This window comes from Bufo gargarizans, chromosome 6 (genome assembly GCF_014858855.1).
Source record: "Bufo gargarizans isolate SCDJY-AF-19 chromosome 6, ASM1485885v1, whole genome shotgun sequence".
NCBI classification, from domain to species: domain Eukaryota; kingdom Metazoa; phylum Chordata; class Amphibia; order Anura; family Bufonidae; genus Bufo; species Bufo gargarizans.
Window position 1 is genome coordinate 348,088,563 of NC_058085.1, and position 15,207 is coordinate 348,103,769.

The 15,207-nt window shown below is 47.5% G+C and overlaps 1 protein-coding gene across 1 annotated transcript in view; it reads right to left on the reverse strand.

Annotated features, from left to right (window-relative positions):
• Positions 1-2,518: 2,518 nt before the first annotated feature.
• Positions 2,519-15,207, reverse strand: part of CRTAC1 (cartilage acidic protein 1) — a 256,614-nt gene continuing 243,925 nt past the window's right edge. Inside the window, exons 10-11 of the mRNA XM_044299707.1 lie at positions 13,234-13,276; positions 2,519-2,819 (exon numbers count right to left, since the gene is read on the reverse strand). Coding sequence (XP_044155642.1) covers positions 2,653-2,819; positions 13,234-13,276 — 210 coding nt within the window. The 3' untranslated portion in view covers positions 2,519-2,652. The remainder of the gene's footprint in view (positions 2,820-13,233; positions 13,277-15,207) is intronic.

Genomic DNA, 15,207 nt, shown 5'->3' on the forward strand with positions numbered 1-15,207 from the left:
GAGATGGGAGACAGGGAGCAGTCTGTGTGAGAGAAGTGGAATGGGGAGCAACTTGTGTAACAGAGGGAGGCATGGGGAGAAGTCTGTGTAATACAGGAGGGCATTGAGTGCAATCTATGTGAGAGAAGATGGAATGGGAAACAGACTGTGTGTGAGAGAGGGGTGCATGTAGAGCAGTCGGTGTGAGAATGGGGCATAAGCAAGCAGTGTGGGTAACATAAAGGGCATGGGGAGTAGCCTGGGTAACAGAAGGGGCATGGGGAGCAGTCTGGGTAACAGAAGGGGCATGGGGAGCAGTCTGGGTAACAGAAGGGGCATGGGGAGCAGTCTGGGTAACAGAAGGGGACATGGGGAGCAGTCTGGATAACAGAAGGGGCACGGGGAGCAGTCTGGATAACAGAAGGGGACATGGGGAGCAGTCTGGATAACAGAAGGGGCACGGGGAGCAGTCTGTGTAACAGGAAGGGCATGTAGAGCAGTTGGTGTGAGAATGAGGCATAAGCAAGCAGTCTGGGTAACAGAAGGGGCATGGGGAGCAGTCTGGGTAGCAGAAGGAGGCATGGAGAGCAGTCTGGGTAACAGAAGGAGGTAAGGGGAGCAGTCTGGATAACAGACGGAGGCATGGGGAGTAGTCTGGGTAACAGAAGGAGGCATGGAGAGCAGTCTGGATAACAGAAGGAGGCATGGGGAGCAGTCTGGGTAACAGAAGGAGACATGGGGAGCAGTCTGGATAACAGAAGGAGGCATGGGGAGCAGTCTGGGTAACAGAAGGAGACATGGGGAGCAGTCTGGGTAACAGAAGGAGACATGGGGAGCAGTCTGGATAACAGAAGGAGGCATGGGGAGCAGTCTGGATAACAGAAGGAGGCATGGAGAGCAGTCTGGGTAACAGAAGGAGGCATGGACAGCAGTCTGGATAACAGAAGGAGGCATGGGGAGCAGTCTGGATAACAGAAGGAGGCATGTAGAGCAGTCTGGGTAACAGAAGGAGGTAAGGGGAGCAGTCTGGGTAACAGAAGGAGGCATGGAGAGCAGTCTGGATAACAGAAGGAGGCATGGGGAGCAGTCTGGATAACAGAAGGAGGCATGGAGAGCAGTCTGGGTAACAGAAGGAGGCATGGAGAGCAGTCTGGGTAACAGAAGGAGGCATGGAGAGCAGTCTGGGTAACAGAAGGAGGTATGGGGAGCAGTCTGGGTAACAGAAGGAGGCATGGAGAGCAGTCTGGATAACAGAAGGAGGCATGGAGAGCAGTCTGGATAACAGAAGGAGGCATGGAGAGCAGTCTGGATAACAGAAGGAGGCATGGAGAGCAGTCTGGGTAACAGAAGGAGGCATGGAGAGCAGTCTGGGTAACAGAAGGGGCATGGAGAGCAGTCTGAGTAGCAGAAGGGGCATTGGGAGCAGTCTCGCTAATATAATAATAAGTAGATATAACAGGGATAATCACGTTAAAGAGAATAGACATGTTTCTGTATGTTTACTGTACATTTTATTTCTAATATATTTTCAGACCGATGACTGGAAGACTCCAAAAAAGTTGACATTTCTTTTCATTAAAAATAAATAAATAATTACAGAAATGAGATAAGGCTTCTTCCTTTGCAAGGACTGAGAGCATTAAAAGCACAGACCAGGCAGGCCAACTCTGCAAAAATTGTGTGATATCAGTTTACAGGGTGCAGCTGGGACCAACCATTTCCCGGCCAGGAGGGCCTGCCATGCGCCACTCTATTGGCTTCTCTTGCAGCAAAAAATGTAACCAAAAATTTTTGGGGGGCAACATATAAAAAAAATCTGAAGTCAAATATAAAACATGAATTTACACTGGATACTTGAGCGTGTCTTTAGCAAGGGCTCGAATGGTGTTTCTCTTCAGTTTTCTCAGAAAACATGCATGACATATTAACAAACAACTTGATTTTACGAAAATATCACTATTCACTCTAAGCTTTCAGACAAAGTTCTTTCCGGCATGTTTGGAGCAGGGTCATCTGGTTCCCAGACCCAGAGCGGAGCAGCTTGGCTGACAGTCCTTTCAGATACTGTATAAGTTGCAAGAAACCAAGCACAGAAAGCCTTTATTGTGGCCGAACCACTCAGAGAGAGCCTATGTGGAAATATAATCCGAGGACTAGCAGCATTGCTGAAGAGTGCAAGAAGTGTGGTTGAAACCTGGAGGCTGAAGAAGGATAGGATCCAAAGTAGGCCACCTGAGCTGATTGCATGGCAGCGACATCCCGAAGATAGCATATTACAAGGAACAGGAAAGCATTGGGTTGTGGAAAATGTGAGGGAGGGGTGTTAGAAGTATGAGAAGGGGTGGAAAAGAGAGAAGAACAAAGACTTGTTAGTAAGAGTGACCTCCATTGATCACCTAAAGCATCATCACTTGACCACATCCCCCACTAGAGTTAGTACTGCCACATTTATTAGTCACAATGGAGACAAGGTCCCATAGTCAATCTGTGGACCACTAAGTATGAATAATTCCATAAAAGCATTCACAGGCTATTTTATTACTCCATAGAATGGTTTTATTTTCTATACTAGGACAATTTCTAGTACAAAAACATCTTAAATTCTCATGACCAGTTTAAAAAAAACCATTTTGATATACCCTATTATAAAATTTTGAGTTACGGTAAGCCCTTTTAAAACCATCCATTGTTCATACCAACACAAGCTGTGCCATCTTCATTTGGCTCAAAGCCACGGTTGCATCTCCTGTTGGGACGACATTTGTAGCCTCCATATGTGTTGATACAAATGGGCTTCTCCCTAGGACAAACGAATGGGAACTGTATGCACTCATCAGTATCTACAAAAACACAGAAATGTATAGATTACCATTGTGCCAGGGCATTTTATCAGGCTAGACTTAAAAGTGGAGACCAACCATAATGACCTTACCCTGCAATATAGCAATATTAAACCCTGAAAAATAATTTGAAAGTCTAGTTCCCTGTGACCAAGTAACCAATCTCATGGAGACCCAGTGGGAAAGTCCTCTCTCTGTTGAGCCCAATTATGACTACTTATCCATAGATTTTCCAGAGGTTGAACCCCATGTCTGGTTGTCAAGGGGCATAATTCCCTGTAGCTGGTCATGAAGGTTTGGAGACCAAGTCATTCTGAGAACCTAAGCCTTAAGTCGCTGACTGTCCTCAGTTGTGAGGATAATCTTGTAATACTGAAAGGAGGGCATCACGATGAGCCCTCCCATCAGGATGGTGGGTGCCACTGCTTAGTTAAACATTGTAATTATATGGCATAGCAGTACATTAACCATAATCTGGACCTATCCATCTGAAATCATAAGGGTGGTCTGGCAATAATGCAAAGATGACAATGGTGTGGAGCAGCAGGCCCTCTAAGTCCCTCTAAGTCACAGTACATAGCTCTCTTGATCCTGGAAGACATTCTCCTTAGAAGACTGGAACAGAAGCAAGAAATTAACTTCCTTCTTGGAATAGACTGGGGACATTGGCGTAGATTTACTAATCCTAAAGATGGCATAAGCTTAGAGTGTCTAGATCTGCACCAGATTTATCACAGTGGCTCAGGCTTAAGAATAAATGCAGTGCAAGGATAGACACTTTTCTCTGATGTTATACCAACTATTGGTTGGATTACTTTGAGGCAAAATTGCGGCACAATTTTGGTGCAAAATAGTGCATTTTAAGCCACACTCTGTTTCCTTTAAATTCCCATGCCTTTCTGTTAAGCCCCTTCCTTGTTGAGCATGTTGGCAAAAAAGTGCATAAACCCTATTTGCTCCAAATTGTGCCACTTTTTAGACAGATTTTTGGCGCAGACACATAATTAGAGTTGAGCGAACACCTGGATGTTCGGGTTCGAGAAGTTCGGCCGAACATCCCGGAAATGTTCGGGTTCGGGATCCGAACCCGATCCGAACTTCGTCCCGAACCCGAACCCCATTGAAGTCAATGGGGACCCGAACTTTTCGGCACTAAAAAGGCTGTAAAACAGCCCAGGAAAGAGCTAGAGGGCTGCAAAAGGCAGCAACATGTAGGTAAATCCCCTGCAAACAAATGTGGATAGGGAAATGAATTAAAATAAAAATTAAATAAATAAAAATTAACCAAAATCAATTGGAGAGAGGTTCCATAGCAGAGAATCTGGCTTCCCGTCACCCACCACTGGAACAGTCCATTCTCAGATATTTAGGCCCCGGCACCCAGGCAGAGGAGAGAGGTCCCGTAACAGAGAATCTGTCTTCATGTCAGCAGAGAATTAGTCTGCATGTCATAGCAGAGAATGAGGCTTCACGTCAGCCACCACTGCAACAGTCCATTGGCATATATTTAGGCCCAGCACCCAGGCAGAGGAGGGAGGTCCCGTAACAGAGAATCTGTCTTCATGTCAGCAGAGAATTAGTCTGCATGTCATAGCAGAGAATGAGGCTTCACGTCAGCCACCACTGCAACAGTCCATTGGCATATATTTAGGCCCAGCACACACACAGGCAGAGGAGAGAGGTCCCGTAACAGAGAATCTGGCTTCATGTCAGCAGAGAATTAGTCTGCATGTCATAGCAGAGAATGAGGCTTCACGTCAGCCACCACTGCAACAGTCCATTGGCATATATTTAGGCCCAGCACCCAGGCAGAGGAGGGAGGTCCCGTAACAGAGAATCTGTCTTCATGTCAGCAGAGAATTAGTCTGCATGTCATAGCAGAGAATGAGGCTTCACGTCAGCCACCACTGCAACAGTCCATTGGCATATATTTAGGCCCAGCACCCTGGCAGAGGAGGGAGGTCCCGTAACAGAGAATCTGTCTTCATGTCAGCAGAGAATTAGTCTGCATGTCATAGCAGAGAATGAGGCTTCACGTCAGCCACCACTGCAACAGTCCATTGGCATATATTTAGGCCCAGCACACACACAGGCAGAGGAGAGAGGTCCCGTAACAGAGAATCTGGCTTCATGTCAGCAGAGAATCAGTCTGCATGTCATAGCAGAGAATGAGGCTTCACGTCAGCCACCACTGCAACAGTCCATTGGCATATATTTAGGCCCAGCACACACACAGGCAGAGGAGAGAGGTCCCGTAACAGAGAATCTGGCTTCATGTCAGCAGAGAATCAGTCTGCATGTCATAGCAGAGAATGAGGCTTCACGTCAGCCACCACTGCAACAGTCCATTGGCATATATTTAGGCCCAGCACCCAGGCAGAGGAGGGAGGTCCCGTAACAGAGAATCTGTCTTCATGTCAGCAGAGAATTAGTCTGCATGTCATAGCAGAGAATGAGGCTTCACGTCAGCCACCACTGCAACAGTCCATTGGCATATATTTAGGCCCAGCACCCAGGCAGAGGAGGGAGGTCCCGTAACAGAGAATCTGTCTTCATGTCAGCAGAGAATTAGTCTGCATGTCATAGCAGAGAATGAGGCTTCACGTCAGCCACCACTGCAACAGTCCATTGGCATATATTTAGGCCCAGCACCCAGGCAGAGGAGGGAGGTCCCGTAACAGAGAATCTGTCTTCATGTCAGCAGAGAATCAGTCTGCATGTCATAGCAGAGAATGAGGCTTCACGTCAGCCACCACTGCAACAGTCCATTGGCATATATTTAGGCCCAGCACACACACAGGCAGAGGAGAGAGGTCCCGTAACAGAGGATCTGGCTTCATGTCAGCAGAGAATCAGTCTGCATGTCATAGCAGAGAATCAGGCTTCACGTCAGCCACCACTGCAACAGTCCATTGTCATAAATTTAGGCCCAGCACCCAGGCAGAGGAGAGAGGTCCCGTAACAGACAATCTGGCTTCATGTCAGCAGAGAATTAGTCTGCATGTCATAGCAGAGAATGAGGCTTCACGTCAGCCACCACTGCAACAGTCCATTGGCATATATTTAGGCCTAGCACACAGGCAGAGGAGAGAGGTCCCGTAACAGACAATCTGGCTTCATGTCAGCAGAGAATCAGTCTGCATGTCATAGCAGAGAATGAGGCTTCACGTCACCCACCACTGCAACAGTCCATTGGCATATATTTAGGCCTAGCACACAGGCAGAGCAGAGAGGTCCCGTAACAGACGATCTGGCTTCATGTCAGCAGAGAATCAGTCTGCATGTCATAGCAGAGAATGAGGCTTCACGTCAGCCACCACTGCAACAGTCCATTGGCATATATTTAGGCCTAGCACACAGGCAGAGGAGAGAGGTCCCGTAACAGACAATCTGGCTTCATGTCAGCAGAGAATCAGTCTGCATGTCATAGCAGAGAATGAGGCTTCACGTCACCCACCACTGCAACAGTCCATTGGCATATATTTAGGCCTAGCACACAGGCAGAGCAGAGAGGTCCCGTAACAGACAATCTGGCTTCATGTCAGCAGAGAATCAGTCTGCATGTCATAGCAGAGAATCAGGCTTCACGTCAGCCACCACTGCAACAGTCCATTGTCATAAATTTAGGCCCAGCACCCAGGCAGAGGAGAGAGGTCCCGTAACAGACAATCTGGCTTCATGTCAGCAGAGAATTAGTCTGCATGTCATAGCAGAGAATCAGGCTTCATGTCAGCCACCACTGCAACAGTCCATTGGCATATATTTAGGCCTAGCACACAGGCAGAGGAGAGGTTCATTCAACTTTGGGTAGCCTCGCAATATAATGGTAAAATGAAAATAAAAATAGGATTGAATGAGGAAGTGCCCTGGAGTCCAATAATATATGGTTATGGGGAGGTAGTTAATGTCTAATCTGGACAAGGGGACGGACAGGTCCTGTGGGATCCATGCCTGGTTCATTTTTATGAACGTCAGCTTGTCCACATTGGCTGTAGACAGGCGGCTGCGTTTGTCTGTAATGACGCCCCCTGCCGTGCTGAATACACGTTCAGACAAAACGCTGGCTGCCGGGCAGGCCAGCACCTCCAAGGCATAAAAGGCTAGCTCTGGCCACGTGGACAATTTAGAGACCCAGAAGTTGAATGGGGCCGAACCATCAGTCAGTACGTGGAGGGGTGTGCACACGTACTGTTCCACCATGTTAGTGAAATGTTGCCTCCTGCTAACACGTTGCGTATCAGGTGGTGGTGCAGTTAGCTGTGGCGTGTTGACAAAAGTTTTCCACATCTCTGCCATGCTAACCCTGCCCTCAGAGGAGCTGGCCGTGACACAGCTGCCTTGGCGACCTCTTGCTCCTCCTCTGCCTTGGCCTTGGGCTTCCACTTGTTCCCCTGTGACATTTGGGAATGCTCTCAGTAGCGCGTCTACCAACGTGCGCTTGTACTCGCGCATCTTCCTATCACGCTCCAGTGCAGGAAGTAAGGTGGGCACATTGTCTTTGTAGCGTGGATCCAGCAGGGTGGCAACCCAGTAGTCCGCACAGGTTAAAATGTGGGCAACTCTGCTGTCGTTGCGCAGGCACTGCAGCATGTAGTCGCTCATGTGTGCCAGGCTGCCCAGGGGTAAGGACAAGCTGTCCTCTGTGGGAGGCGTATCGTCATCGTCCTGCCTTTCCCCCCAGCCACGCACCAGTGATGGACCCGAGCTGCGTTGGGTGCCACCCCGCTGTGACCATGCTTCATCCTCATCCTCCTCCACCTCCTCCTCATCCTCGTCCTCCTCGTCCTCCAGTAGTGGGCCCTGGCTGGCCACATTTGTACCTGGCCTCTGCTGTTGCCAAAAACCTCCCTCTGAGTCACTTCGAAGAGACTGGCCTGAAAGTGCTAAAAATGACCCCTCTTCCTCCTCCTCCTCCATCCTCCTGGGCCACCTCCTCTTCCATCATCGCCCTAAGTGTTTTCTCAAGGAGACATAGAAGTGGTATTGTAACGCTGATAACGGTGTCATCGCCACTGGCCATGTTGGTGGAGTACTCGAAACAGCGCAACAGGGCACACAGGTCTCGCATGGAGGCCCAGTCATTGGTGGTGAAGTGGTGCTGTTCTGTAGTGCGACTGACCCGTGCGTGCTGCAGCTGAAACTCCACTATGGCCTGCTGCTGCTCGCACAGTCTGTCCAGCATGTGCAAGGTGGAGTTCCACCTGGTGGGCACGTCGCATATGAGGCGGTGAGCGGGAAGGCCGAAGTTACGCTGTAGCGCAGACAGGCGAGCAGCAGCAGGATGTGAACGCCGGAAGTGCGAACAGACGGCCCGCACTTTATGCAGCAGCTCTGACATGTCGGGGTAGTTGTGAATGAACTTCTGCACCACCAAATTCAGCACATGCGCCAAGCAAGGGATGTGCGTCAAATTGGCTAGTCCCAGAGCTGCAACGAGATTTCGCCCATTATCACACACCACCAGGCCGGGCTTGAGGCTCACCGGCAGCAACCACTCGTCGGTCTGTTGTTCAATACCCCGCCACAACTCCTGTGCGGTGTGGGGCCTGTCCCCCAAACATATGAGTTTCAGAATGGCCTGCTGACGTTTACCACGGGCTGTGCTGAAGTTGGTGGTGATGAAGGTGTGTGGCTGACTGGATGAGCAGGTGGAAGAAGAGGAGGAGGAAGCCGAGAAGGAGGAGGTGGCAACAGGAGGCAAAGAATGTTGCCCTGCGATCCTTGGCGGCGGAAGGACGTGCGCCAAACAGCTCTCCGCCTGGGGCCCAGCTGCCACTACATTTACCCAGTGTGCAGTTAGGGAGATATAGCGTCCCTGGCCGTGCTTACTGGTCCACGTATCTGTGGTTAGGTGGACCTTGCTACAGATGGCGTTGCGCAGTGCACACTTGATTTTATGGGATACTTGGTTGTGCAGGGAAGGCACGGCTCTCTTGGAGAAGTAGTGCCGGCTGGGAACAACATACTGTGGGACAGCAAGCGACATGAGCTGTTTGAAGCTGTCTGTGTCCACCAGCCTAAATGACAGCATTTCATAGGCCAGTAGTTTAGAAATGCTGGCATTCAGGGCCAGGGATCGAGGGTGGCTAGGTGGGAATTTACGCTTTCTATCAAATGTTTGTGAGATGGAGAGCTGAACGCTGGCGTGTGACATGGTTGAGACGCTTGGTGACGGAGGTGGTGGTGGTGGTGGTGTTGGTGGTACATCCCCTGTTTGCTGGGCGGCAGGTGCCAACGTTCCTCCAGAGGCGGAGGAAGAGGCCGAGGCGGCAGCAGCAGAATAGGCCGAGGCGGCAGCAGCAGAAGAGGTAGCAGGGGGAGCCTGAGTGACTTCCTTGGTTTTAAGGTGTTTACTCCACTGCAGTTCATGCTTTGCATGCAGGTGCCTGGTCATGCAGGTTGTGCTCAGGTTCAGAACGTTAATGCCTCGCTTCAGGCTCTGATGGCACAGCGTGCAAACCACTCGGGTCTTGTCGTCAGCACATTGTTTGAAGAAGTGCCATGCCAGGGAACTCCTTGAAGCTGCCTTTGGGGTGCTCGGTCCCAGAAGGCGGCGGTCAGTAGCAGGCGGAGTCTCTTGGCGGCGGGTGTTCTGCTTTTGCCCACTGCTCCCTCTTTTGCTACGCTGTTGGCTCGGTCTCACCACTGCCTCTTCCTCCGAACTGTGAAAGTCAGTGGCACGACCTTCATTCCATGTGGGGTCTAGGACCTCATCGTCCCCTGCATCGTCTTCCACCCAGTCTTGATCCCTGACCTCCTGTTCAGTCTGCACACTGCAGAAAGACGCAGCAGTTGGCACCTGTGTTTCGTCATCATCAGAGACATGCTGAGGTGGTATTCCCATGTCCTCATCATCAGGAAACATAAGTGGTTGTGCGTCAGTGCATTCTATGTCTTTCACCGCTGGGGAAGGGCTAGGTGGATGCCCTTGGGAAACCCTGCCAGCGGAGTCTTCAAACAGCATAAGAGACTGCTGCATAACTTGAGGCTGAGACAGTTTCCCTGGTATGCATGGGGGTGATGTGACAGACTGATGGGGTTGGTTTTCAGGCGCCATCTGTGCGCTTTCTGCAGAAGACTGGGTGGGAGATAATGTGAACGTGCTGGATCCACTGTCGGCCACCCAATTGACTAATGCCTGTACCTGCTCAGGCCTTACCATCCTTAGAACGGCATTGGGCCCCACCATATATCGCTGTAAATTCTGGCGGCTACTGGGACCTGAGGTAGTTGGTACACTAGGACGTGTGGATGTGGCAGAACGGCCACGTCCTCTCCCAGCACCAGAGGGTCCACTAACACCACCACGACCATGTCCACGTCCGCGTCCCTTACTAGATGTTTTTCTCATTGTTATGGTTCACCACAACAACAAATATATTATTTGGCCCAATGTATTGTATTCAAATTCAGCGGGATATAAATTTGAGGCCTAGTATTTAGGCGCTGGGTGACCGGTATGGATTTAGTGACAGAATTAGACTTGGAAATGCACAGAAGCGTGTGTGTGTGAAGTTATTCTGAATGACCCAATGTGCACCTTGAATATTATATACCCTTTTAGGGATAGATTTCAAATAGCTCTGATATAGCAGAAACCACTAAATTATGAAATTGCTAAATTGGGAATTGTATTTCAACCCAGAACAAGAAATGTGCTTGAACGGACACTAAATAACTCGCCCAGCTACAGCACTAAGGACAGATTTAGCTGGATATAAATTTGAGGCCTAGTATTTAGGCGCTGGGTGACAGGTATGGGTTTAGTGACAGAATTAGACTTGGAAATGCACAGTAGCGGGTGTGTGAAGTTATTCTGAATGTCCCTATGTGCACCTTCAATATGATCTACCCTTTTAGGGATAGATTTCAAATAGCTCTGATATAGCAGAAACCACTAAATTATGAAATTGCTAAATTGGGAATTGTATTTCAACCCAGAACAAGAAATGTGCTTGAACGGACACTAAATAACTCGCCCAGCTACAGCACTAAGGACAGATTTAGCTGGATATAAATTTGAGGCCTAGTATTTAGGCGCTGGGTGACAGGTATGGGTTTAGTGACAGAATTAGACTTGGAAATACACAGTAGCGGGTGTGTGTGAAGTTATTCTGAATGACCCAATGTGCACCTTGAATATTATATACCCTTTTAGGGATAGATTTCAAATAGCTCTGATATAGCAGAAACCACTAAATTATGAAATTGCTAAATTGGGAATTGTATTTCAACCCAGAACAAGAAATGTGCTTGAACGGACACTAAATAACTCGCCCAGCTACAGCACTAAGGACAGATTTAGCTGGATATGAATTTGAGGCCTAGTATTTAGGCGCTGGGTGACAGGTATGGGTTTAGTGACAGAATTAGACTTGGAAATACACAGTAGCGGGTGTGTGTGAAGTTATTCTGAATGACCCAATGTGCACCTTGAATATTATATACCCTTTTAGGGATAGATTTCAAATAGCTCTGATATAGCAGAAACCACTAAATTATGAAATTGCTAAATTGGGAATTGTATTTCAACCCAGAACAAGAAATGTGCTTGAACGGACACTAAATAACTCGCCCAGCTACAGCACTAACGACAGATTTAGCTGGATATGAATTTGAGGCCTAGTATTTAGGCGCTGGGTGACAGGTATGGGTTTAGTGACAGAATTAGACTTGGAAATGCACAGTAGCGGGTGTGTGAAGTTATTCTGAATGACCCTATGTGCACCTTGAATATTATATACCCTTTTAGGGATAGATTTCAAATAGCTCTGATACAGCAGAAACCACTAAATTTTTAAATTGCTAAATTGGGAATTGTATTTCAACCCAGAACAAAAAATGTGCTTTGACGGACACTAAATAACTTTCCCAGCCACAACAGGACAGCGGTAACGAGAGATTTAGCGGGATATAAATTTGAGGCCTAGTATTTAGGCGCTGGGTGACAGGTATGGGTTTAGTGACAGAATTAGACTGGGATATGGCCAAAAAATAACCACACTATTGCTGGTTAAATGCACTTGGTGACGGGCGCAGCTTGCCCCTGATGTAGTATATGGCCAAAAAATGAACAGACTATTGCTGGTTAAATGCACTTGGTGTCACAGCTTGACCAACCACACTACTGAGGGTTAAATGCACTTGGTGACGGGCGCAGCTTGCCCCTGATTTAGTATATGGCCAAAAAATGAACAGACTATTGCTGGTTAAATGCACTTGGTGTGATAGCTTGACCAACCACACTACTGAGGGTTAAATGCACTTGGTGTGACAGCTTCACCCTGATGTAGGCTTTAGCCAAAAAACAACCACACCATTGAGGGTTAAATGCACTTGGTCGCAGCTTGTGCTGGCGCACCACAAGACACAAAATGGCCGCCGATCACCCCAGAAAAATGTGACTGACAAACGGTCTGGGCAGCCTAAAAACAGTGAGCAATTGAGGATCAGCAGCTCAATGATCCACAGCTGCAGATCGATCAGTTAATCAAGTCCTTTGGAGGAGTTAATCTGCCTAATCTCGCCCTACTGTCGCAGCCGCAACCTCTCCCTACGCTAATCAGAGCAGAGTGACGGGCGGCGCTATGTGACTCCAGCTTAAATAGAGGCTGGGTCACATGGTGCTCTGGCCAATCACAGCCATGCCAATAGTAGGCATGGCTGTGATGGCCTCTTGGGGCAAGTAGTATGACGCTTGTTGATTGGCTGCTTTGCAGCCTTTCAAAAAGCGCCAAGAAAGCGTCACAAAAGCGCGAAGAAAGCGACGAACACCGAACCCGAACCCGGACTTTTACGAAAATGTCCGGGTTCGGGTCCGTGTCACGGACACCCCAAAATTCGGTACGAACCCGAACTATACAGTTCGAGTTCGCTCATCCCTACACATAATCTAATCTGGGCCACTGACTCTGGTGAGTTACTGGATTGCAATGTCTGTGACTGGGACACAGTGGCTGTTACCTGGGAACTCTGTAGCTTGGAAATGGAGGCTCTGGGCTGGTAATGGAGGCTCTGGGCTGGAGCACTTGATCACGGCTAAAGCCCGGATTGATCTTGTTTTGTCCGTTGAGGACACAGAAGTTTGAGAAATACAGAACTAGATAGTTGTTTTTAACCTACTGTACATATTCGTTCTACTATCTTCCAGGATTGTAAAATATGTACTGAAAAATACAAACCAATTTGCTTAAAAACAAAAAAAATAACCCCTAAGCCTCACGACCTGGAATGCACAGAACCAATCATTTTATGCAGATTTGTCAGTTGTCTCAAAAGAACAATTCAGCAAAAGAGATGGATTATTATACGCTTTTTTATCCCAAATGTTTGCTTACTGGGCATCCAGGCAGGAATGACATTTACTTTTATAATCCAGGTGTGTTATTTTCAAGCACATTAAAGCCTCATTTACCTCCGCAATGTCCATTTTCATTCACCGAGAAGCCCTGGCCGCACTGTTCAAAAAAAGATAAATGAGGTAAAAAGCTAATTATAATCATTTTTGTCATATTGAAAAAGATCAAAAGGCAATTTCTTTCCCAGTTTTATTTAGTCAAGTGATTAGCTGCATGAAAAAGTCATTTGTTTGACCTCTGTGCGGAGCGAAAAGACTAAAACCTTCTCCATTCATTCATATATCTCTCTGTTTCAGCAAAAACAGTATTTTTTAGCCATTTTAAGAACATATTAGTTATAGTTATGTCTAACCTAATGTCTGTACTAAGCTGATTTTATCCTACTATGTAAGGCATTAGATGATGACATAGGTGGGACCTCGGGACCTTTGGGTTGCAGCAGCATATGGACTTGCTGAAAGCTACTTAAAGGAACACTGAACTTTGAAATGGATGATGAAAATCAAACATGTATTAACGTCTGCATTATTTATCGGTCTGCAGCAATGTCTGCACGATTCTGAACCAACCAGTCTTGTAGAAATCCTGCAGCAAAAGCAAGGGTTCATTTTCTACTCATTTGTTCCATTTTGTAGATGGGAAACTGATAGGGAGTGGGGTTTAACAATCTTTGCATTCTACTAATGACAGGAGGAGGCTCCTACTGCATCCAGTTGTTTTACAGACGGACACAAGACGAGTAGTGAGGAGGGGTGACATGGCTTATCTACTAGGACACAGAGAAACTACTTTTTTATATATGTCCCCATTTTAATATGAGCTGGAAAATAAGGGAAGAAGTGCTGTCAAGTCCAAGAATTGTACATGGAAACCCTAGGGTAGGCAACCTCTGGCACTTCAGGTGTTGCGAAACTACAACTTCCAGCGTGCATAATTGCTCTGCTCTTCTCAGAACTCTCATAGAAATTAATGGAGCATGCTGGGAGTTGTAGTTTCAGAACAGCTGGAGAGACTAAGGTTGCTGACCCCTGCCTTAGTTCATTTATGTCAATGAAGATTCACCCATTACAAATAGGTTAGGTTTCAGTTCTATACAAGGCTTGACAACGACATTGCCTCTTTGCGATGGGTAAATAATAAATGTTTGTAGAATTAGATGTTCTGAGGCTTCTATATAATATATTTGGACATTTATCTGGAGAACTGCAGATTAGATCCTTGTTACCGCATGCACTCCCTACTTATATTGGGTACACTTTCCAAAATGTAATATTAATATCAAAAACTCCCATGAACCCTCTTTGACCAAGAGACAGAGTAATCTCTGTGCAGTGAGCGTAGCCTGCAGGGGGAAGGTGCACTGGCGGATTGCTGTGTTGATCGAGCACCAAAGTGCTTGTGTGCTCGAGTAAACACTTTGCAATGCTCGGGTGTTCTACCGAGTACCCGAGCACAATAGAAGAACCCCAGGCACACCCTCCTCTGAAGAGGGGAGGGTGTTGGGACTCTAGTTTTGCTTAGGAGTCCCTGCTCTGACTCCATATACAGCTATATTCATATACGGAGTCAGTGCTTAGGGACACCCCAGTGTATTTAAATCTAATTTCTGAAAAGTTTCTGCCAGGATTCAAACTCCCAATGTTGTACATTAGAGGCAAGGACTTTATCCACTCAGCTATAAAGCTGAAGGCTATACTGTGTCAGAAAAATCTCATAGCAGTTTCTGTTGTAGTAAGTATTCCTATTCAGCAGAAGACTTATTTTATATTTCTGTGCAGGTTCACATGTAGCTCTATAGTGTAGTGGTTAACTTCCTTGCCTCTAATGTATAAGGTGTTGGGAGTTCAAATCCTGGCAGAAGCTTTTCAGAAATAGATGCTAAATTACATTTGAGCATTGAGCTCGATCAACACTACAGCTCTCCCCTAGGCCACAGTTAGAGGGGCGCTCTGTTTTCTACCCTGGGCATGGAGGCTCCTGCCTGGGTGTAGCTGGGGTGCCCTTGATGATGGATAGTTGGCAGGGTGCAA